This window comes from Electrona antarctica (assembly GCF_951216825.1).
Source record: "Electrona antarctica genome assembly, chromosome: 24".
Taxonomy (NCBI): Eukaryota; Metazoa; Chordata; class Actinopteri; order Myctophiformes; family Myctophidae; genus Electrona; species Electrona antarctica.
In genome coordinates, this window is record NC_136803.1 from 15125968 (window position 1) to 15152507 (window position 26540).

General features: G+C 42.9%; 2 protein-coding genes across 3 annotated transcripts in view; one reads left to right on the plus strand and one right to left on the minus strand.

Moving 5' to 3' along the window:
• dnajc27 (DnaJ (Hsp40) homolog, subfamily C, member 27) overlaps window positions 1–26540 on the minus strand; it is a 305233-nt gene that overhangs the window by 13655 nt on the left and 265038 nt on the right. The gene's annotated exons all lie outside the window — the stretch shown is intronic.
• LOC306917053 (inactive dipeptidyl peptidase 10-like) overlaps window positions 25934–26540 on the plus strand; it is a 70126-nt gene continuing 69519 nt past the window's right edge. For both annotated transcript variants that reach the window (XR_013789101.1, XM_079495174.1), the window contains exon 1: window positions 25934–26314. Coding sequence is in view for 1 of the 2 variants with exons in the window: in XM_079495174.1 (XP_079351300.1) it covers window positions 26258–26314 (57 nt within the window). In the remaining variant the exon portion in view is untranslated. The remainder of the gene's footprint in view (window positions 26315–26540) is intronic.

Here is a 26540-nt window from a genome sequence, read left to right on the forward strand (position 1 = left end):
TACACAAAATAATTCTGGAGAGTTGGCCTCATGAATGTAATTTTATTACACAACTATACTTTTTCCTGTTTGGAGAAATAATTGGCCACCTTAATTGATTGTAGATATAGCCTGATTCATACTTTGATTCATAACTAGATATTCTAGCTGATATCATGGCGCACATATCATGGCGCATTGTGAGCTTGTAGATGAGCTATTTTCAGCACACAATATTGCCATATCAACAAAGTATGAATTAATGTCTCCCAAAAATAAAAGTCTTTGCTTTAAAGGAAACTAGACCTGTGCCCGTCGGCCATCGGCCTACTTGAGAACGATGCACGTTATAGTATGCAATATCAGATGCACGTTATAGTATGCAATATCAGTTGTCATAGCACCCGGGTGTCCCTTTTGTTCCCATATATGGAGATCTCTGTATCTGTCTGTCTGCCTGTGTCAGAGTGCAAACTGACTGTGAAAAGTGGACTGGTTAAGTATAATCAAAATGGCAAGTGTGGGGTTGCCATGGCAATCAATTGACTTAGGCAGATTCTGAGAATTCTAGAGGTGAGGGGACTTAGGCTCATTCCCTGGAAATGTGCCTTTCTCTACATTCCTATTGGTTTCCAATCATCAGACACAGCATGACAGGCTCTGATCCACCGTGCTGAATCGAACATATATCTTAATAAATACATACACATACACCACATCTCTGTGTGTGTGCCTGACCAGAGCCTTTTGTGCCGGTTCTGGACAACCGTGTATCCGACCAACTCAAGGCCGTGCACTGCACTCTCTGTGGTGGTGTGGAACACTTCAAATTTGAAGTCGGTGGGGCGAACGGTTCTCGAGTTACGTGGATTACAGACGTACACACACACACACACACACACAGAGATGTGGTGTATGTGTATGTATTTATTAAGATATATGTTCGATTCAGCACGGTGGATCAGAGCCTGCCATGCTGTGTCTGATGATTGGAAACCAATAGAAATGTAGAGAAAAAGGGCCTTTCTGTGTGGAGTTAGCATGTTCTCCCCGTGTCCCCTAGGGTATTAGGTACCCTCACAAAAACATGCAGTAATCCTGGTCTCTAAAACTACCTCCCCCTGGCCAGCCGGGGCGCCTGATGGAGGGGAAAGGAACTGGTCGGAATAACGTGTTCCTTCCACGCGCTATGACCGGCCAGGGAAATTCCCCCCTGTCAGGTGAAAAAAAGCAGCTTGGACTCCTCATGCATAGAAGGAGGCATGAGGTCAGTCCGCTGCCCCCCCAGGTTGGCAGAGGAAGTGTAGCGCCCAGTATTACATTAGATAATTGGCACTGGGTGAAAAAACTGGGATAAAATTAATCAAAAGAAGAAAAAAAAATGTAGAGAAGGCACATTTCCAGGGAATCGTATAAACTATAAAGCTAGTCAGACCAGTCTTTTGTGTGGAACTGTGGCTTAATTGCCTTGGTTTTAAGATTGTTACTTTCATCTTTTTAGAATTCACTCGCAATTAACATCCTTGTTTCCCAATGGGAAAGAGACAGATAAAACTCTCTAAGAATAAAAACAGAACGAGAGAGAGCGAGGTAAAGGAACAGACGAGTAACCTCGCCATGGATTATCTCTCCGGTTTAATAGCACTAGTGTGTCCTGTGTTAACTGAAAGAAGATGGAACACACACTGTTTGGTGAGAGAAACAACAACCGGGTCTATGAAAACAAGCCCAAATCAAACACGACCATAGGCCACAATGAACATTGGTTATGTATTTGAAAATATAACCGATATACTGTTTTTTTGAAAATAAGAAATTATTCAAGCTCATGATACGTCGTGCCGCAACACATCATGACATCAGGACTCCGCAGACAAATTAATTTGGGGGTCCTTGACATGAAAATGTGAAAGCATCACTGATTAAGACATCATTAGGAAAGAGAAACTACATTTTTAGAAACAAGCCCCCCCCCCAAAAAAATGCAACCCGCATGTTATGGCCCCTGGCCATATGTATTATTAGTGTGGTTGCCCTTTAGGGCAACCAGACTATTGTAATTATAACACTTTTTAGTGTGGTTGCCCTTTAGGGCAACCAGACTATTGTAATTATAACACTTTATTATTATGTTACTGGAGTAACCCTTTTTTTGAAACGCTACTCCTCCCACAGTTTTAACTGTACGCACTTGACCCATATGTCAAATTGACCGGAAAAATCGGAAATGGTGTGCTTGCTCATTGCTAAGAGAAATATTGTATAGTTTAATTGATATGAATTTATTAGTGAATTAAATTTACCCATTGACATGAATGGGAAAATGCGAAAAATCACGTTCAAGTATTTTTTCCTCGGAGACCGTAAGGGCTATAGTTACAAAACTTGGAGGGATAATTCGTAATACTTACTAAAATTAATTAACTTATAATTACATCGGTCGGCCTCATGGTGGCGCTATAACAGCCCACGTTACGTTTTGGCTTATAACTCTTGAACCGTAGGTCGTAAATTCAAAATTCCTTTCTCCCTGTATTCCTTGGGCCATGACGCATCTCCCCACATAGGCCACGCCTATTTGCGTCAGGATAGATTTTCCGCCATTTTGAATTTTCTTCAAAACACACCTTTATTTTCTGTTTCTACAGATTTTGTCTGAATCTCACAGAAATCGGTACACATGATCTCTGGACCTATCGGACCGCGTTAAATTTTTTTTCAGATTTTTTGAATTTTTTTTGTCCGTATCGTTCGGCCTTAATCGTCGTCCGAAGTTAGCGGGAGGGGCCTATTTTACAAAAAATGCCTAAAATCACGAACGGAATGTCCAATCCATCCCAAATTTGAATCAGATGTCGTGGGTGGTTTAATCAACCAAAAGCCAAAAGCGATTATATTTTCATCCATAGGGGGCGCCGCAAAAGCGAAAAATTTAACCGTTTCTTGCAGAAGAAATATTTTTGGGGGGATAAATCCCCTCCAAATTACTTACGCATGACCGCAGGGGTGAGCCATTGTAATTGGCTGGCAATATCAGTGGGAGGGGCATATGTAAGCCACTGCGGCAACCACACTTTGCAATTTTTTAAAATTGCGACATTTCTAGTTATTGTTGTGGTTATTATTAGAGTTCTACTGGTTAATGATAGTAGGGGGTGATTGTTATTATTAGTAGGATGGTTTTGTGTTGGGTTGGGTTGTATGTCCTGTCTTCAGTCCAGCTAGAGAGCTGGGGTGTTCTGTGAATGGGAGAAGAGGCTTGGGTGTTGGCTTCATTGCCAATCAGTAATTGATGCTCTAGCTGTCTCACCTGTGAGGAACTGATCACCCTCACAGGATTGGTGGCTCCTCTCGTGTCCATGGCAACGCTGAGCTGGAAGGCTCAGCCCACCACTATAAAAGCCAGTCTGAGCCTGACCGTCGCTGGGGAAGGACCTCAATAACCCTAACCAGCTACTTTAACCAGTGACTTAGAGCATAAGTAAATCAAAAAGCTATTAAATAACAGTAGAATATCCAAAGAAAATCAATAATCCTTGAACTTCTGCCTTTTCATACGCCTGCAAGGTCGTCGAGCGAGGCTATAGTGCTACGTCAAGTGCATTTAACAGAAAAAACGAGCCCAAGGCCGTTTATAATAAGCAGACATGGCAACAATAACACTACAGATGCAGCATCCTACAGTATATAGACTCACTCTAGCCTCGCATCCTTTAACAACAATGTCAATTTATCGAGTCACATAATGCGTACGGTCGCTGTCCACATGTCCCATGGTGATTTTAAATCCACAGAAACATCACCTCTGTTCAATAAATGCATATGTTAAGTATTTTTTTTCTCCCTGGGAAAAAAGTCCCTAAAGGAGCTTACCTCATCTTGGCCTCTAGGCCTATCATTATCTCTGCTCTATCTTTTCCCTCGTTCACTATTCCATATCTTATCAGAATTCAGCATACGTTTTGCCATCCAACAGAATATGAGTAATCCAAGAGGCATTATAATCGTCTCTGTCTGTCAGCCGGAAACCTCATATGTCCAAAACTGTAGCCGGTGTAGAAGCTTGAGATGTGACACTTTTGATGCTTTTGTGTGACGCTTATAAGTGTAGTATGATCGATCGAGTAGGGCGTTCATTTTCCGAGGAAAAAACCCCACAAAAATGTTAAGATATAGGCCATTTCTGCCCGGCAGCATATACTCCCGGACCTGGCTAATATGTATGCACTAAGTGGAGAATATCTCAACTGTACTTGGCTAATATGACCGTTGCGAACAACTTAGGAACTGTGAGGAATTCTCTATCCGGGGCGAAATACCCGGAAATGACAACACCCTTTTTTAAATGACAGCTACTTCAAACATGGCTCTAACTGTTTGTGCGGCAGATTTCCTGAGGTGCTCAAAATATTCAGAATACTGATGTTTGAATACTCAATAGACCATAATGCACACGGCAGTCATCTTTCCACAAGTTAATGGCAGGGCGGAAACTAGCCGCAATTTGCCATTGACCGCCCATACATCTAAACAGACAAACAAGTCCTATCTAATTGTATTAAATTATGTTAAACTTACCAACATTGCAGCTGTACGAAAAGCTTGAATGATCCTCTTTCTGTCTGCAAAGTGTTTGTTTATGTCAAGAAATTCCTTGATTGGAGTTTGGAAGCGCTCGCTTTCTGTAACGCAACATCCTGATGCCTCCTGCATTATGTGCAAATTCAAAACAGGTGGTACGCAGGACTGTTGAGTGATTATCCAATGAGCGCTTCCAAACTCCAATACTTCACCTGCAAGGAATTTCTTGACATAAAGTAGCTCATAACATGTCTTCAGTGGATTTTTATGAAACAAACACTTTGCAGATAGAAAGAGGATAATTAAAACTTTTCATACAGCTGCAATGTTGGTGAGTTTGACATAATTTAATACAATTAGATAGGACTTTGTCTGTTTGGATGTATGGGCGGCAAATTCTGGCTAGTTTCCACCCTGCCATTAACTTATGGAAAGATGACCAGCTGTGTGCATATGGTCTATTGAGTATTCAAACATGAGTATTCTGAACATTTTGAGCATCTCAGAACATCTGTAGCTCCAACCGTTTAGAAGATAGAGACATGTTTTAAGTGGGGGATATTTTAAAAAGGGCGTGGTCATTTTGGGGTATTTCGCCCTGGATAGAGAATTTCTCACAATTCCTAAGTTGTTCACAGCGGTCATATTAGCCAAGAACAGTTGAGATATTCTCTGCTAAAATGAAGTGCATACATAACATAACAAGATAATATCTTAGCCATGTCCTGGAGTAATATGTACCATGCATGTACCGACATGCTCAACATAGTGTAGAGAGATGGGCATTACACTGGGTAATATTACACACATTAAGTGTGCTCAAGCTCAATTACTGTACTTAAGCACAAATGGCACAATTGTGAGGTACTTTTACTTTACTTTCCAATTTCCAATATGCATACTTTTACTCGACTTGTACAATTATTTGACAGCTTTAGTCACTATAGTTACTTTGTAGATTTGGATTATCGTTACAAAACATGCATTAACCACTTCAGCACGACGCTTGTCGTGGGACATTAATTCTGCATAATGAGTAGGCCTACTTTCCACTTTTGGATGAATGAAAACACAATGAAACACAAGAGGGACTCCCGGGAAGCATTCAGGCCCACTGCTGTGCATCGGGGGAAAGGGGGGAGCATGCATGCATGCACACACCGCTCCGTAGCAATCATGTTTTTTTTCTATCTGCCGCCACAAACCAATTCCATTCTCCATTCCAAGTTGTGAATTAGCTTCCTTTATTGTCATGGGCGTTCGCCTTCCTCCCCCATGATCTGCGTGCATGCAGATGGACAATCATTCTGGGCTACAGTACATGGACCATTCACGTGGGATTTTATCAAGGCTAAACCGGCAGTGGAGGAAAGTAACTAAGTACTGAATGTAAGTACAGTTTTTTTTTCTTTTTTTTTTCACTTTTTAGTACAGTTTTGAGGCATTTGTAGTTTACTATATTATTTCCAATATCCAATACTTTTACTTTTACTCCACTACATTTATTTGAAAACTTTAGTTACTAGGTAGTTACTTTGTAGATTCTAATTATTATTACAAAACATACATTAACCACGTTGGCCCTATACAGTACATTTCAGGCCATTTGAAAAGAGCCAATCTACAAGCTCACAATGCGTTGCAATGTGACGCATATTGTGAGCTTGTAGATCTGCTATTTTCCAAAATAAATGTATACGTTGAAATGGGACATTCTGCATAATGAGTAATTTTACTTTTGATTCTTTTACTTAATACAACAATTGAGTACTTTTTCCAACACTGGATGCCGGCGACCCAATTGCAGGTACTGTAGCACACATTTAACATGTCCCAGCAGAGCATGCTGAAAGAAAGGGCACTCCGTCACTATTACACCACAATAAAGAATGTCAACACTCCCAGCATCCGCCCACACACACACACACACACACACGCACACACACACACACACACACACACACACACACACACACACACACACACACCATCTCCAGGGACCTTAAATGGGAGGCCAACATCGACACAACAGTAAAGAGGACTCAACAGACTGATGTTGGTCCTGCGGCACTTGAAGGAAGGATGATCCAATTCTACACTACATAGTCTGTCCTCACCTTCTACTAAACCTCGTGTCCAGTCAGGTGCACACATAGACATCAAAGGGGGCTTAAGAAAGACCCTGCCCTTTTGACCCGTCTGTAAAACACTGCCGTCTCCAGACCATGATAACAGCATTCACTATATGGTGAAAGAAATGCAAAAGCCATTCCATGTATACCCGAAGGCAGCATCCAGGAGAATTGCCATTTTCCTGAACTTGAATGCAGCATTTTACAGTGAAAGAATTTGTCCTCTGTGTAGAAATCCGTGTCATACGCCGCATCTTCAGTGGCTAAAGACTGCGCCGCCAAAAATAACTGATCTACAAGGTCGTAGATCCGCTATTTTTGCAATGTTTTGCCAAAGTGCCCTTTCCTTTTCCTAGGGAATTTCAGCCCCTGCCACTCTAACATTCTCTGCACGTCCCTGCTTGCATCACCAGGCCTTCCACCAGGGAGGAAAGACCTGGAACCCCCTCAAGGACCACTGGTGGTCCCCGGACCACCTGGAACCCCCTCAAGGACCACTGGTGGTCCCCGGACCACCTGGAACCCCCTCAAGGACCACTGGTGGTCCCCAGACCACCTGGAACCCCCTCAAGGACCACTGGTGGCCCCCGGACCACTTGTTGAGAACAACTGCTCTAACCATTCTGTCATGCTACTGTACTCTGACACCCTTTACACTCAAACCTTTAACACAACTGGCTCCTTTCTCTCTTTCGATGTCACTCGACAGAGCGCTCATCTTCCATTATTTATTATTTCCATTATTTATGTATTCATTTTGTTCGTTTAGTTTGTTTTGGCCTGCACCACTCGGCCAGCCCATGCAGGCCCATCTATTGTTGTTAATTAATCACGCTGTTTGGATCATTTGTTGCTGTTGTTTTATTTCCCAGACACATTTACGCCACAGGAGGGCTGCTTTCACGGACGGGCGGACCCAATTAGAATAAAGTTAGTTGTCGAGCAGAACTTTATTCAAATGAGATCTGTCCGTGACAGTCTGCCAGATACGAGAACTTATCCACAACCTCGACTGCCGTAACGGACTGCATCACATTGAAAATGAATGGTATAAGTCAGTGACGTCACGGAAAGCTTCATTCTACAAGACGATAGATAGACTACCGGCGCATTATCTTTTAATATTTGAAATGTATAGCCTGCTGTCTGTAAATGGTGTTGTGCGTTATACGTTTTCATAGTGGCCCCAGCCTATCCAAGTTGTTGGCATTCAAGTGCGCATTTGACACCATCTCCATGGGTCTGCGTTACATGAGCCATTTTCATTAAAACATAATTAATGATTAATGACATGTTGCACATACAAACCAGCCAACCGTTTTTTGTTTTCACACACACACACACACACACACACACACACACGCGCACGCAACAACAAGCTTAACTCTATAAAGCTAAATTATAATTTTGTTTCTGACATACAGTATTCTGTTATACATGCTTTCAGCCGATGGCCCAGGCCAGAGAACAGTTAAGGCTATGTTAATAATGTTTGTGTGTCTGCTCTGCTATGAAAAATCTGCATTTTATTTTATTATATTTTTATTTTTTGTAATTATGTATGCATGTATTTTGTGTATGTGTATATATATATATATTTATTTTATTTCCTCCAGACAGTTTTTCCGACTATCCTTGGGATTGTGGGTGGGGGGAGGGTGGGATAGGGGATTGAGTTTTATTTTTATATTTTATATGTCTGTTTAATACTTGCCCCTGGGCTACTGTTACAAAAACCTCATAAAAAGATTTTGAAAAGAATAATGTTTGTGTGATTTTAAATACTAGAGCGGTGCCCGTTGGGCACTGGCCTACTTGGAACGATGTATGAAACACCCAGTTATTATGTTTGTGTCCCTTTTATGCCCATATATGGAGTTCTTTTATCAGTCATACCCAAATGTGGAGTATCCAGATAAGATGTCAGAACATCAGGCCAGCTCCATATATGGAGATCTACTGTAGGGGTGATCAGGTGTGCTCAATATTTGGGCCCTGTCCAGAGCCTGGGCCCTGTCCAGAGCCTGGGACTCGTCCAGAGCCTGGGCCCCGTCCAGAGCCTGGGCCCTGTCCAGAGCCTGGGCCCCGTCCAGAGCCTGGGACCCGTCCAGAGCCTGGGCCCTGTCCAGAGCCTGGGACCCGTCCAGAGCCTGGGCCCTGTCCAGAGCCTGGGCCCTGTCCAGAGCCTGGGCCCCGTCCAGAGCCTGGGCCCCGTCCAGAGCCTGGGACCCGTCCAGAGCCTGGGCCCCGTCCAGAGCCTGGGCCCTGTCCAGAGCCTGGGCCCCGTCCAGAGCCTGGGCCCTGTCCAGAGCCTGGGCCCTGTCCAGAGCCTGGGCCCTGTCCAGAGCCTGGGACCCGTCCAGAGCCTGAGCCCTGTCCAGAGCCTGGGACCCGTCCAGAGCCTGGGCCCTGTCCAGAGCCTGGGCCCCGTCCAGAGCCTGGGCCCCGTCCAGAGCCTGGGACCCGTCCAGAGCCTGGGCCCCGTCCAGAGCCTGGGACCCGTCCAGAGCCTGAGCCCTGTCCAGAGCCTGGGACCCGTCCAGAGCCTGGGCCCTGTCCAGAGCCTGGGACCCGTCCAGAGCCTGGGACCCGTCCAGAGCCTGGGACCCGTCCAGAGCCTGGGCCCCGTCCAGAGCCTGGGCCCCGTCCAGAGCCTGGGACCCGTCCAGAGCCTGGGACCCGTCCAGAGCCTGGGCCCTGTCCAGAGCCTGGGACCCGTCCAGAGCCTGGGCCCTGTCCAGAGCCTCTAGAGCGGTGCCCGTTTGACACTGGCCTATGGAACTACCGTATGCAAGTTGGAAATGCATCCCTCACAAAAAACATGCAGTAATCCCGGCCGGGCACCCATGATGGAGGGGAAAGGAACTGGTTGGAATAACGTGTTCCTTCCACGTGCTACGTCCTACCGGGGAAAGTTAGGTGATAAGAAGCGGCCTGCTCACTCCTCATGCATTGAAGGAAGCATGAGCTCAGTTCGGGGCTCTCCCCATGTTGGCAGAGAGAGAGAGGAGTAGCGGCCAGGATTACAGTTTAGGCAATTGGCACCGGGTGAAAAATGGGTTACAAAATTGTGAGAGAAAAAAAAGTAGGTAGGTAGGGTTGTATAAATTCAATCAGCAGACAACAATCAAAATGATTGGTGGCGTGAAGAATGGCCTGTTCATCAAATATGCATTATCAGTAACAGCTGCTACATTTTTAATATCAACAACTTACCGTAATAATAATGATAGACAAGTCTGGGAAGAGGCAACGCAGCATTGACAAAGTATACATACCGATAAACTAGAGCGCACAAGTGCACGCACGCACGCACGCACGCACGCACGCCCACACGCACCCACACACACACGCACACCCACACACACACACACACACACACACACACACACACACACACACACACACACACACACACACACACACACACACACTTAAGTTCATGGTCCGTCGCAGTGTGCGTGTTATCTCACCACTGTGTCCATAGCCCATGAAATAGAATGGAATAGTATAATGCACTTTATTGTAAACTCCCACAGGAGATAGTGTGCCCAAATGTCCATATCTATCCCTCTGCATACATAGTAGCCTATACTGTATACCTATACATATCTTACCTACAGTACATTTGCACATCGAGTAAACATGTACAGTATGCATTCTGAAAGAGTAAATATGAATCCATATTGTTATTATCAGTGGTGGGAAGTAAGTACATTATAATACATTTACTTAAGTAAGTGGGCCTACTGTAGGCTACTTAAGTGCAATGTTGAGATATTTGTACTTTACTTGAGTATTTCCTATTTCCAATAACTTTACTTCTAATTCGCTAACATCTCGGATCCAGATATTGCACTTTTACTCCACTAAATGTATTTGCGATGTGACGCATTGTGACCAACTGGGGACCCCCAAAATAATCATATTTGAACTGGAGACCCCCCAAAATAATCAAATTTTAACTAACTGGGGACCTCCCAAAATAATCTTATTTGAACTATATTGGGGACCCCCAAAGGGACACCCCCAAAATAATCCTAATATTTGAACTGAATACAAATTTAAAACATTTATAAACAATTGTGAAAATAAGCGATCTACAGGCTCAATTATTTAATGTCTTACTGTTACCACTGCTGTTTTACATTTCTGAGTATTAAATCAAGTATTAAATCGAGTATTTAATCAATCGTAAAGAAACAAAAACAAAAAAACATGGGTCTTTCCGGTGCTTTTCTGCTGTTCCTGTGTTTATCTCCTTGTTGCTGTGTGTTGCTGTGTGCTGCTATTGCTCTGACACCTGCATTCTATAAATATCTCATCTCATCATGCTTGCCTCATTGGAGCTGAATGTCCATTTTGAAAGATTCTCCTCTGCTTTGTGCTGCAATCGATCAATTAATCACGTGACACACAACATCCCACATACATTCATATTCATATAGGCCTACTGCAAGGAAACTGTACAAGTACAGTACCTGTACATGCACTGTACATGTTTTCCCTTATTTTCTAACCATGTATGATGATTGTTTTTGCATAAGTATGTCTTTAAATGTTCTGATGATGAATTGAAAATGGAGGATCCTTATGTAAACAAGTCTTAGGGTTTTTTTCTGGTTTTATCCGAGTCTAGCAGATTTTGTATTGACCTGTACTACCCATTCTACAAACTGTTAATACAATCTTCAATCAATCAAACAAACACAGAATAGTACTTGGGGCACAAGCACGGGGGGGTGTATCACGCACACAGTGTGCGATAATCTTTTTTACCGATAGCAGCTGAAGCCTTGTCATGTCTGTCTATTTTAGGGATGGGTCCGATTAATCGTTAATAGGATCAAAATCGATTATTTAAAAAAAAATCTAATAGAAAATCTGTTTCAAAGGCTATATTGTCTTCCAAACCCTGCCCATAGCTACATTTTAGAGGATATACCATTTATTTTGTGAGCTTAGGCCTACTGCAGGTGACTTGAATGCTATATGGTGCAATGTTGAGTACAGGGCTACCAAAGGGTGCCTGCGAACTATCGGTTAATCGTTCATTTTGAATTATAGTAATCGATTTTCATTTTGGAGAATTTGGACACTTTTACTCATACTGTCTATCAGTCCGTCCTGGTACACACAATACCACTGACCACTTTCTTAACATGCTGAGGAAATAGCCAGGTTCTGGTCTTGTGTGACAAAATAATTGAGTTAAATTATGAAGTCTACGATCTGTAAAGATCCTGGGCAATTTTTATTAGGGCTGCCATCCAAATTTGGGGTGCTAGATCCTAGAAGGGCTAAGCTATACTTAATAAGCTTCTCTGTGTAGCTAGAAAATGCATTTTGTTTAATTGGATTCACGAAAAACCTCCATCAGTGACTCAGTGGTATAGAGAAATCTACAGAGTACTTCCAATTAAATGGAAAGGCTCAGTGCCAAATTAAAAGAGAGAGAAAATAACTTTATGAATATATGGCAACCGCTGATAGATTACTTGCCCAGGGATCTATCTACTGTGATTTATAAAGGAAGTGATTCATTGGATTGGAGAGCCCCAGCTGTACTCTTGCACTTTGCCTTCTGATGTGCCCATGTGTGTTGTGTATGTATATATATATGTGTATTGTGTATATATTTGTATTTATATATTTTTCCCTAATGAATAACTGACTGTATGTATTGTGTGTGTGCTGCTCGCCATTTTCTTTTGTTTGTTTATTTTGTTTTGTTTCTGTGCTTTTTGTTTTTCTTGTCTGTTTTATTGTATTGTGCTTATAATGTATACCTTTCATTCATCTTTATGTGAAAACATAAAAATTCAATAAAAAGTTATTTAAAAAAAAAAAACATGCTGAGGAAAGGCTTACAATTTTACTTAAAGGAGCATTCAGTGATTTGAGTGATTTGGAAAACCACCCAGTCCGCCCCGGTAACAAAATGTGCACATGCACGCTCTACAGTGGGGGGAAGTGCAACAGGCCAACAGCATGTGCACCCACCCGCCCCCACTCGATCATGATTGGAGGAAGGCCCCTCTCATCCTGATTGGATGAAGGCTTTGCCACCCGCCACCAAAACTGAAACTAGGGTTTTTTTGACCCCAGGGGCTCACTGGGGACAGGGAGGAACTCCTTATATGGTCAGCACACTCTATAGTAGGGAGGATTATCCAGAAAAAAAGAAAAAATAAGTGATATTTAGATTAAGTCAAATCACTGAATATACCTTTAATCCAGAGAGATTTACAGTAAGAAATGCTTGCCGCTTGACACCAAAAGTACCAGAAGTACTCTATCCTTTTTGCTAACTGTTAAAGTATTCAATCAATCAAGTGTGCCACTGTATATATCTCCATTCAGTAATGTATCTTTACCAACAAAAGTATCAAAGATAACTGTCTGTATGGCCTATTATACACACTCCCTCATTCACAGCTAAATACATAAAAGCGAACTGAAAATGTGTGAGCTTATGCAATGCTGTATGTGAAATGTGTGTGATGATGGGGGGGGGGGGGAGGCAGTCTGGGAGTGGGAGTGCTTGGCAGCCTTACATCCTGCATGCTTTTACAACCATGTGAATGTCTGTCTGCATGGTGGAGAGAGAAAGAAATGTCTTTCTATATTTGTCGTCAATACCAAGTGAATGCATAAACATGATTAAAATATACCTTTCCTATGCATGTTCTCTTTCTGACAGAAAATGCACATTTCGTATACAATGTTTTAAAGCATCTTTGAATTGAACTGAATTGAAGAGAGAGAGGGGTACTCTGTACCGCATGTCTGCATCCAATAGTATGCATTGAAACTCAATGGAATTATTCATATGGATGCTAAACAAACACATTTGAATACATTGTATTCAAAATTTCAAATGTGTTTGTTTGCCTATATATTGTGAAGTCATACCAAATAAATTCACCACACAGAGACGGAAGGAAACATAAATTGCCACAAATCAAATATGCATTCAACAGTAAATATATAATAATGTTAATTATGGCCTGGGCCGTGGCTCAGCGGTCCAGGCACCTTGGCTGGTAATCCAGTCTGGCAGTGTGCCGCGGGTTCGACGGCCTTTACTGCATGTCTTCCCCCCATCTCTCTCCCTATTTCCTGTCAGCCTACTGTCTGTCCCTCCATAAAATAAAGTCGAAAGCCACAAAAAATAATAATAATAATGTTAATTATAATAGTGTATTTCTTCTTCAGGCCGGGGAACAGAAATGGTAATGTTCATTTGTTAGGCCATGGAAATGTCATTCATTAAACTAAGAAGATATATACTATACTAGCCCTATACTACTACTAATAATAATGCTGTGTAAGCTAGCTTGTAGATCTGCTATTTTCAAATTATTTTTTATAAACGTTTGGACCTACACAAATTGGACCTAGTTTTCGTAATTCAAACATACTTTTGTACTTTTACTCAAAATTGTACTTATAACAGACTATTTCTACAATAGGGACATAACTTTTTTTAAGTAAAAAAAACAAACAAATACAAACATGATTTAGCCTACTTCTTCCATCACTAGTTTGCGCCATGGGGTGGAGCCAGCCAGCCTGGCCACTGTAATAGCTAGCCTACTGCCTTTGTAGGCGGATAATAAACTTCAAAACCGAGCCGTCGAAAAGAGCCAGCCCAGACCCGCCTGTAGCCTGCCCTACATCACTCAGAGAGAGACCAGCTCCAAATGTTACCTTGAAGACGTCAGTCTGAGTCAGTCATTCGCATTCGTTCATTGTTGTTGTTGTCAAGTCAGTCACCGCCGTGCGTAAAGGAGCGTTCTGTTGAAGAGGAGAGATGAACCAAACGGCGAGCGTGTCTCACCAGGAGTACCAGCCAACAGGAAGGGATGGAAAGGTGATGTGGAAGCAATTTCTGTTTTACTTCCTTAAGTTTCACCCATCGCTGGTTTTTATCATATATTTTCTTTCTCGTTCTCGATGGAACTAACTCCCAAGAGTGTAGCCTACAAGCAATCAATGATGGGTCCATTTGGTTTCATAATATTATGTTCACTCACGGAGGGATAATACATTACATTACTTCTCTGAGTATGTTTGGGATTGTAGGCATATCGTTTGAATATCGGTCGACTGTAGCCTAGAAACTGTTGGAAAAGTTTCTAGTGAGTAGTTTTACGCATGCAGGCGACGCATGAGTGCTACCCTGGTCTGTAGTCGGGACTCGGCAGTGACACATTATTGTCAATCCAACTGCCATGCCTTTGAGCGAGGTTCAGATATAAACTAGCATTTAAATGCATGAGTTAAAGATACAGTAGCCTATGTGCAATGCATATAGAGTTTAAATTGAATGTGGCATAAGCTGCTTAAGCATTATAAGAAGTCATAACATGTCTTGAATGGACTGTCTGGTACCATACCACCATGGATAATACTTTGATGCCAGAACCTCATATGTGCATGATTTATTGATTTATTGATTGATTGATTACTCAGAATATGTTGAATAATGAATCATGGAAGTTATTGGTTTGCAAAATGATGATTTCATGTAGGCCTACTAATTCTCACTCATTCTTACACTGCATGTGTTTAATAGCACAATTCTCCAAATCTGCTCAAATGAGGCGATATATAGCCTATATTTTATACAGTACATGTTTAATATATTATACAACAAATAGCATTCTGTAAATGTGCAGCTGATTTCTACAGTAAAGTCCAAGGATTTAGACAGAATGAGAGCAGAATGAAAGAAAGGATTATTATTATTATACTGGCATATTATGTAAAGCAGTTCTTGGCTGCTGGAAGATTCCTCTCACTGAAGGAGGAGACGAGCTGGTAGAAGCTTAATCCATCCTGGACGGGAACCCCTCTTGGTGTTTTAAGAATTATGTTATAGGCCTACTTTAGCTGTTGGAAAAATAGAAGATCTACAAGCTCATGTACCGAGTGCCGCGCTACAAGCTTGTGATCTGCTATTTTTGAAAATTCGTGAAAATGTGGCGCACATCTTTGAATATATATTCTTTCAGAGCGAACATTTTTAACTAAAATCTTTCCTTCTGGGGGGTCCCTGGAACTACATATTTTCAGATGTGGGTCAGCGGCCAAATACAGATAATCTTTTAGGGTCCTTGACATGAAATAGTTTGAGAACCACTGACAGGATTGAGAAGACATTTGTAGAATCGAATTTAGGTCTAAATTGGTTAATCCCACACAATCCTCCGCTGACATATCCACCATATCATCATCTCTGTCACGGGCAGAAACCTCTTATGTCCGTACATACTTGAACTTTCTGTGTTTTTTTCGTAAATTAACACCCTATAGTCGTCCAGACCCCCATTTGAAAAGATATGCCAGGGACCCCCATAAGAGAAGATTTTTAGCAGTGATTCTCAACCCTTTTAATTTCAAGGAGGTTTGACATGCATTAATCTATGGAGTACGGACCCCCATTTAATTTCTATCTCTGGAACGTGGAACCTCCCTTCATATTATAACATCAATGTTAATTTAACTCTGAGAGTGTACAAATGGAACCAAATGGACCCATTTGGTTCCATTTGTACACTCTCAGAGTTACAGACCCATAAGGGTCCATTTGGTTCCAAACTATCATTTAGCTGGGGACCCCCTGGAACTCCCTCAAGGACCCTTGGTCTATCAAAAGTAGCAGATCTACAAGCTCGATTGGCCTATGCTGCCCAACGAGTCGCGATGCGTTGTGAGCTTGCAGATCTGCTATTTTTACTACTTTGTGCATACTTCATGTGTGATGAAGTAGCCTATAGTAGGGCATTCATTTACGATGAAGCAACGTAAAAAGTTGAAACGTGGAGATACAAGGTTTCTGGGCGACAGCAAAAATGATATGCTGTCAAGCTTAACCTCTTTCAACCTTTCTTCCCTGTTGTGAGCTTGTACAATATATTGGCTGTTTGCATGTGTGTCTGTATGTGCGACATGCGTGTGTGCATTCATGTCTGTGTGCGTGCATGTGTATGTACTGTACATACAGTAAGACGAAACCTGTACGGCAAGTCAGTGGAAGAATTTAGAAATTTTGGTAAAAGTGTAGACAGTTTTTGACAATTATAATGACCCAAAAATGCAAGCTGTGATTTTGTGAACAGCTTGCATTTTTATGAACGTGTATAAGATGTTGCACGAGCAGACAAGGACTTATTGCTGCGAGCTGCAGAATGGAGAAATCATCTGTCAAGCTATAATAGGGCTTTTGCCAGAAATATGGGGAGGGGATGGGGAGGGGAAGCCTCACCCCTCCCCTACTGGGCATGGCTTCTGGCAGGGTTTCTTTCTTTCCACGGGAGTTGGGTGTTGTCATATTCTAATACAGACCCTGCAATGCCTCATCTCAGCACCGGCCTCAGTGGCTTGGCTCGCGAATCATTAAGACTCCCAACCCACACCTCCTGTATCGAATCCTGCTTGCGCCACTGTTTTTGAGCCAACCACAAACAACTTTCTTGGTTAAGACTGAGGTTAGGGTTAGGGATAGAGTTAGTAATGTCCGACATACACATGGCCGATTAAGAAAGTGACTACTGGATTTGCAGGCTGCAGTGCTGGATGCATGGGGTTGCATGGGCTACTATGTCTGGCAGATATAGTTGACGGTAGATTTCTCCCGCGTGCCTGTGAGCTTTGCCCCCAGACCCCTATAGGGAAACTGCCTGAAATAATAAGCAGACAAGGCAACACTGGTCCTGGGGACCACCAACAGCACAGGGCTCCTCCCACATAACACGGACACAGCAGCATGAGCAGGACATGTAATGCAGCATCATGAACATCAATCATGCTGCCTGCCGCCATGCTCTATGTGTCCAACAAAGGTTAAAGAAAGACACATTCACCTATATGGTACCGCCTTTCTTTCTTTCTTTCTTTCTTTTATGACATTATGACGCTCCTAATCCAGAGCGATTTACAGTAAGCAAGGAAAACACATGGTAATACACGAAATGCATAGAAATAGTAGTCTACTGTATGATCAAAGGTAAGCGGAGTCCGCACACCAATTTCTGCTCCCAAACATACAGTATCTTTTACTTGAGTGGTAATGTTTTCTTCTTCAGATCAAGGTCTGAAGAAGACCTTGGTCGGCCCGAAACGTTAGCACTCAAGTAAAATATGTTTTTTATTCTTGAACTCACTGTTTTTGATCCAGCACCCAGTCTATTAGATTTTAGATGTGCGTGTCTTTTTGGTTTTTCAGCCTCCTTTGCCATAGGATCATAACTATCCTATCGTCAGTCTAAAGAGTATAAATTGAAACTCTATAAGCTATAGGATGCCAGGTCGACAAAAGAGCCTGCTGTCTTCCTACTCCCTTCCATTGTCATCTCTCTCCCACATTGTCCTTGGCTCTCAACACCTCTCTTCCGTCATCCTGGCTGTTGCTAAGTTACTTGTAATTCACAGACGTTCGCGATCATATTTATCAAACTCCATATGCAGAGGGCTCACTCACCCAGTGTGTGTTCATATACTATACACAGATTTCTATTGCTTAGTTCCGTGAGGGTTTGTGTAACATGGCCTGTGTTAATACATTTTCATATTTCGACGACACTGACAATATGCATGTTGAGTAATGGCTGATGATATTTTTGAGAGTTGGCAACACTGAACTTTGTATTTTGTCTATGTATTTGTATATGTACATATATATGAATATAAGCTGACAATTGTGGTGCTATTGAATACAGCCGATGAGGGGGGGGGGGGGGGGGGGGTCATGGGTCTGAGCAATGGGTCATGCTCAGACATCAGCTGCAGGTGTCAATAGGTCAGACACTCAGTCACTCATGGGAGTGATTGGCACCACTAAAAAAATAATGCACATCCTCCATTTCTCGGTGCTGAGTCAAACTATAGCACAGAGTCATGAGAACAAAGTGGGGGCTCGCAAGTCACTTTTTGAATGCTCCAAGTTTTCATTTGCGACAAACAGAAGATACGACGTTTCGACCCTTTTGGTCTAAAAAGGGACAGGAGATTAGATCATTTTATACAGAAATGTGGAAATATTATAATAATATCAGCCCCACCTGGTGATCAGGGACAATACCAAGACTTGTTACATGATTTCTTTACAAACATTTATACATGATTTCATAACAAACAATTCATCTATATTTTCTCTATATTTTTCTCTCTTAGTAAAAAGAACCCATTACTGTATACACATAGTTTCATTATATAGATATTCCACTGTTAGACGGATGTTAGGTTCTTAGCTTACACATGATTCTTGAAGCATAATGTTTATATGATGTATTACCATGTGTTGTTCTTGCTTACTGTAAATCGCTCTGGATTAAGAGCTAAATTCCTAAATTGTAAATTGTAATACCTACCTACAGCAATGTGGTGTCCATGACCAATCAGTCTCAAAACATTTAAAAATCGTTTTTTTTTTAACCAGCCCACATCCTATATAGCCTGGCTCCAGCCCTGAAAGTTCAGGCGGAGTGTAAAAAACTAAATAAGTAACCCAAAATAAAAACCAAATACATATTAATTAATTTCATTTAGGTGAGCCTAAAAACAAAAGTCTGAGAACCACTGCATTAGGAGTTTTGATCCAGCCAATATTTCGATTAAAGAAAAAGCAGGCACTATCTGGGTTCATACAGTTCATAACGTCCTCCAGAGAGGCTGTAGGACTCGGAGAAAGGCTTACAGACGGGTTGTGCGTCCTCCAAGGACCTGGCTGTCAAATATCTACTGTTTGTTCAAAAGGACTGGGATTTCTGGGAATTCCATGCTGTCAATCATTTTGACTGGAGATTTCTTTATTTTATTTATCATTTTCCCTCAAACCAGAGAACCAGGGCAGCTCACAGAGTGAACGAGAGGGGGAGAGAAAGCCGTGCTCAATGTACTCAATTATTAGGTATTTTCACTTTTTTGCTATTTTCATCTCCATTCACTTGACGGCTGCAGTCAATCCGGCGGTCACGACTCACGACGTACAGTCAACGTACGCATACCTACCTACAGTACCCGTGGCTATCTATCACTATCTATACATGGACATCCTTAACTCAACCAGTCAGCATAATCTGTCTTGTGGAGACTTTGAATATAAGACATTTTATCACTAAGAGAGAGAATGAGGGAGATTGAAAGAGAGTAATGAGAGGAGAGGGAGCGAGAGAGAGAGCGAGAGAGAGAGAGAGAGAGAGAGAGAGAGGAGTGAAACATTAGCATGGCGGAAAGCCTTTTATCTCCTAATGGACATGGACATACTGAGCTTATTAAGTAGCCTAGTAGTGAAGTAGAATTTACAACGCAGGCTAATAACAAAACGCACGAGCACACACACAGGAATTCACAAGCCAGATCTGTATGCTAGTGTGCGCACACACACACACACACACACACACACACACACACACACACACACACACACACACACACACACACACACACACACACACACACACAGCTACTGTATGTGTACAGTGATGTTTGATAAATAGGCAGGTGAGGAGAAGGGCGCACACCAATATTTATGAGGTGCTAAAGGCCTAAGGCGATGAACAATGAAAAAGAAGAAAAAGGCTGCACACTCATAGCCACGATGCTGGAAGTTTATTAACAGGTGATAACAGGTTATTTACAGTGATGTTTGAAACTGAGCATGCAGCAGCAAATGCAGGTCCACGTCTCGATCAGCAGAGGGCGGTGTTGTCGCACTGTTTTAATCTGAGAGGCTTTAGTGAGGTGTGTGGCGACAGATACTGCAGAGCTAGTGGTTCTCAAAGTGGGGTCTGGGGCGGGGACCCTCAGCCGGGGTCCTTGAGGGGGTTGCAGGGGTCCCCAGCTAAATTCATATTATCTTCATCTACATAATTTAATTTCTTTCCAGTTCAAATCTAACGCAGTCGATCAAAGCCATTGCCACTTTCTAGAATCCTGGGACTACGGTTATGCAAATCATTTAAAATTTATATATTTTTAGACTATGCGACACATCTGCAACGCGTTGTGCTCGTAGATTGGCTATGGTCAGCACGAGACACCTTTGTGCAGCAAAATATAAATCAGAATTTGTGTGGGCTTCACAGTCACACTGTCAGAGTGCCCTCTGGTGTCTTTTTGTCGGCTCAGCCAGCCTCCTATACCAGGAGGACTGTGTTATAGCAGTTCTCAGTGTTTTTCATGTCATGGACCTCCAAATTGTTGTGAGTCTGATCATGACACCTTGTGTCTAGATAGATGATTTTCTATTTTGTTACTTCTTTTTTTGGACACGGTTCGTGCTAGATCCACGAATGAAGAACGGCAGACTGCACGCCCAACCAATCTATTGTGAGTGTAAGAGTGGACTCGTAATTACAAGGGTCCATTTCTTTTTTTACAGTATCGGAGTTAGACCTCGACCGCAAAGCAATCAACCACCTGGCCAGAGAAAAGCTAAATGAGCTTGGGAAATGCTAATACCCTACTACCCTAACAATAAATAAACCTTGACACTAATTAATGTAAATAATTAATGTAAGTTAAAATTACCAAAGAAAAACCTACTACCCTAACAATAAATAAACCTTGACACTAATTATTGTAAATAATTAATGTAAGTTAAAATTACCAAAGAAAAACTATTTGTGGTATTTATATTTAATGCCACAGCATCAGAGTTAGTTAGAGTTCTTCTAGGTCCAACCAAAATACCTTTAACCCGTTTTTAGAACCTGCTCTGTCGTGGATGAGGATGTGTTGAAGGTCATCCAGATATGGCACGGTGAATTTAGGAGTGAACATTGATGAGGATGAATGGGAAGTCGTATGGGGCCGTCTGTCTGCGATGGTCAGTGGCCAGTGATTTATCAGTGGCAGCGGTGGCCGAACGGTTTGCGGAGCGGTCTTGATACCGGAAGGTCGCCAGTTCGTATCCCCGGACCGGCATGTTAAAATTACCACCGCTGAAGTGCCCTTGAGCAAGGCATTGAACCACTATCACGGAATGTTCTATGAGCAGGGCCTGGCTGTAAACAAGTATCTGATGCTTAGTCCAGTTACCCTGGGTAAATATAGTAACTTTGCTTTGCTTTGCTTGGTGTTAGACTGCCCCCATTGCAAATCTCTCCCACTAAAAAGACGTGGCATGAAGCCACGGCTCTCGCCTCTGTGCCTGAAATGTAAAATCATCAGCAGGGACCTATACACTCATTGTGTCTGCTCTTGTAAAAACCGGAAGTGAAAATTCAGCTGGCTTATGCTGTCTAAGGGAACACAGTTTTTAGAATCGTGATATCTCGGTTGCTCAAAACAAGCTTGATTTGCGCCTCATTTCTCTAAACGATATGATCCCCGGTTACAAAATGTATGTTTTGGGTGAATTAAATAACAATCGCGGCACCCGTTACATAGCGATAATTCATCTTCCCTGACTTTCGGTTTCCGAGTGAAACAGCTTTCAAACTAAAGGTATCGTATTAAATGACTGGCTGGTGGCCCTGGAGTACACCAGATGCGGGTGTTGGCTGTAAATGAGTTAAATGTCAGTGTATTTGTATGTTTTGTACAGCATGGTACTAGTCAGACATGTTACATGTCAGCCTATTTGTATGTACTGTACAGCAGTGGTTCCCAAACCTTTTCATGTCAAGGACCCTCAAATTGACACAAATTAGCCCGCGGACCCCCATTTGAAAAGATCCCCCGTGAGAGAAGATTTTCACGGCTCTAGCAGTGATTCTCACCCTGTTTAATTTCAATGACCCCCAGTTTGACATGCATTAGTCTACGGACCCCCCATTTAATGGCATTTCTATCTCTGGGACCCCCAATTTATATTGTAAAATCGATGTTAATTTAACTTGAGAGTGTACAAATGGAACCAAATGGACCCTAACAAGCCTCTCAGAGTTAAAGACCCATAAGGGTCTTTTGGTTCCAAACTATCATTTAGCTGGGGACCCCCTGGAACTCCCTCAAGGACCCCTGGGGGTCCCCGGACCCCACTTTGGGAACCACTGCTGTACAGCATGCATGGTACTAATCAGACATGTCAGTGTATTTGCAGTGTTCTGATGGCATGGATTGACTCCCCAGTCCCTAGGGCATCTGACAGCTCCCTGGGGAGGCGGGGAGCGTAGAAACAGACACAGCTCCGCCGGGAGGAGGCCAAGTGTGTCACACACACAAGCTGTGTGTGTGCGCGCGCAATGAGCTGTGTGAATTACTTTAAGCCACATTCTATGTACTGTATGCCCATTATTGCCTATTGCTTATTATATGCCTCATTATTAAGGGACCAAGCCCAAAGGGACTTCTTGGTCCCTTATTGTATTTGTCTGTTTTTTTCTTCTCCTTACGCCAAAAATAGCAGTAGCAAAAATAGCAAGGCTTAACCGTGCAGTCGTTTTTTGCAAAACTTGGAATAATAGAGGGCTATGCCAAACGGTGAGAACGCGAAGCCCACGACCATGGTGCCGCTATAGCACTCAGTTGAAAAATGCAAACTATGAACAGGCATAGGCTCATGAACCGTTGACTGCCAGCAATAAAACTTCAATACACACATGCATCTCCTCACGAGGAACAAATGTGGTATGGGGACCTTTAGATAAAATAAAAAGGAAACGCTTTGCCGACTCTACAAGTCGAAGCCGCGTGCGAGCGTCATTTCCATCCACCAGCTGTCTAAAAACCCGGAAGAGACACCTGCTCTAGGCGATTTCTTACCGCTTCTTTGCGCGTATATGTGCCCACACTCAATGTGAGGATTTTGTGATGCATCCTCCCCAGCAAGAAAGATGAAAGGGTGTGAGATCTTTCTTATTGAACTTACACTTAGAGCTATTTAGGTTAAAAAGGATTTTATTTAGGTTATATTTTGAAATGAAAACATTTGAGAGAACCACCATGTTGTCTCTGTAGGATGAATATGACCTGATATGTCAAAAGCAAACCGACAAGCTCGAGCTTGTGGATCTGCTATTTTGGATACCTTTGTGTGACGCTGTGATATGATCAAGTAGTAGTGCGTTCATTTACGAATAAAAAACACAAAAAGTCAGAATATGGAGATAAGAGGTTTCTGCCCGACAACGAGGATAATGCTGATGGTTCAGCAGATGTGAAGCACTCTAGATAAAAGCCTCTCCTACCACGACAGCGTTCTGGGGTCTGTGGGGTGTCTGGGTGAATTTACTGTGCTTTGAAAGGACCTGAATGAATCCCCACAGGAATTCACAAGCCAGAGCGCTATCTGTATGCTAGTGCACACACACACACACACACACACACACACACACACACACACACACACACACACACACACACACACACACACACGTGCGCACATGCGTGTGCACGCACGCACACTCACACAGACACAGAAACGACTGATCCAAAGAGAATGGTGAGGACCGATATCTCTGCCTTGGGGACGTGAGTGAACTTCCCAGACACCAGCATAGGTCAGAGCTATACTGGTGCACTGGGGAGAGAGAGAGAGTGAGAGAGAGAGACAGACACACAGACAGAGAGAGAGAGACAGAGGCAGACAGACAGATGACTTGCCTTGATAAATAGTCTGTACTGTAGTGTAGACAGAGTAAAGACAGAGAGAGGAAAGGAATGCCAGATGAACAGAGTCGTGTAGAGAGAGAGAGAGAGAGAGAGAGAGAGAGAGACTACTGAATACTGATAGATCATTTCCATGAGGTTTCTAGTTCCAACTGTTAAATATTTAACTAGGGAGGGAGAGAGAGAGAGCAAGTCTCCAAATCCAAGCCTCAAGGATCTTTGCTTTATGCATCTCTCTCTCTGTCTCTCCATCTCTTTCTCTCTCCACACACACACACACACACACACACACACACACACACACACACACACACACACACACACACACACACACACACACACACACACACACACACACACACACGTTTGTATTACTATGCTTGTGTGAGGACATTTTAGGACGACGATTCTACGAATGCCATGTTCCTTAAACATGTTTTGGGCATTTTTAACTGTAAGGCCTAGAGCCGGGAAATAACCGAAGCTAGATCGGCTATTTTTCCGGGCGCATGACACTGTGGCACACGACATAAATCATGTACATGAATTATGTTTCGCTCTTAATTCCAGCCGCCTGAAGACTTAGCTTCTAAATGTCTTCTTATACTGATCCTGAACCCTATTATATGAATTGTTTTCTTATTCTCTCTCTCTCTCTCTCTCTCTGAGCCTCTCCACTATCTGTGCCCGCTCTCCCATTTCCTCACACCTCCTCCTGGGTTCTTCAGACGAGGAGACTCGGACCAATCTCTTCTCCTGATCAACACGTCGTTTGTCTCCCATGCACTCTCCTCATTAATTTTCCTGCATCGTTTCTCCTCTGACATGTCATGCCTCGTGCCCCATGCACCTCCCCTGCACTGTCCTCCATCTCCCTGCTGACACAAAGTATTAATGAATCCGTCTGTCCACCACGATTAGCTATATGTGAGCTCTTTAATGACAACACGTGAAGACAGAAAGAAACAAAAGGCAGGAAAAAATGAAGCGTGCAAGAGCAGACAAATGTCTTCAGGGCGATAGTCTTTTGTTGTGTCCCCCAATGTGCTCATCTGCCATTGTCATTCTCTCTCTCTCTCTCTCTGCTTCTCTGTCTTTCTCTCTCTCTGCTTCTCTCTCCCCATCCCTCTCTCTCTCTCTTTCTCCCCATCTCCATCTTTCTGTCTCTCTCTCTCTCTCTCTCTCTCTCTCCCCATCTCTCGCTTTCTCTCCCCATCTCCATCTCTCTCATGTTATTTATATCTCGTGGTGTGAGGTGTAGTGTACTGTGAAGCAGTGATGTCTTCAGGGGTCTTCTCAGTGACACCTATCGCTTTGCATTAACGCTCTCCTCTCAGCAGTTGTAGGAGGGTGATTTGGGGAGCATTGACCCTGGCTGATAGAGGTGTCAAATAAGCCAGAATAACACGCACCTGCGCACGCACGCACGCGCACACACAACACGCACGCACGCACGCACGCACGCACGCACAGTGGTGATCATTCCAGATCAGCACCCTGGAGAGCTCCAGGACCATCCACACAGACGGACACACAGATAGATAGATCTACAGTATATTGATTGACTGAGAGACTTTGACTTTTTAACCAAATCTTTATTTTAACTCTCATCAATCACCTGCGCACGCGCACGCACGCACACACACACACACACACGCACAGAGAGAGAGAGAGAGAGAGAAGGGGGGGGGAGTGGTCTGGCTTGGACGAGTCGTGATTTTAAAACAACAGGATCGAGGGAAAATACTCGATTTGTAAAAGCTCCAGTCTAAACAGCGTGCCACCATGTGATGTGATGTGAGTTGATCGTGATTTCATAAAGACCTGAGCAGTCTTGTCGTCTATGGGGAGAGAGTGAGGGCTGTCCGTCTAATCTGTCGCTCGGTTAGCAAGCAGCGCGCCTCGGCAAAACTACAGGTCGTCTTGAAGTGTCTCGGACAAATTGAAGATCCACAGACAGGAGCATTCACACACGCACGGCACAACGCCACAGTTTGTCAACAATGACCGCTTCGAAAGAAACCACCAAAAAGAAGAAGTCGACAGACGCACAAGATGAGGTAATTTCGGTCAGAATCTATAGATGCTAGGGAAATATAACTGCGTTGGTTTAAGGTCTGCGATGCGAAAGTGTATAGTGTGTACTGTACTGTAGCCAATGTATAATTAGGCTGATTGATTTAGTGAGTTTAATTATTTCCCCTCCATTAAACACGTAACCGTGTCCGTGTTTAATGTAAACAATAGGTTTAGGCTAGCTCCCGTACCGTTTGTTTGTTTGTTTTC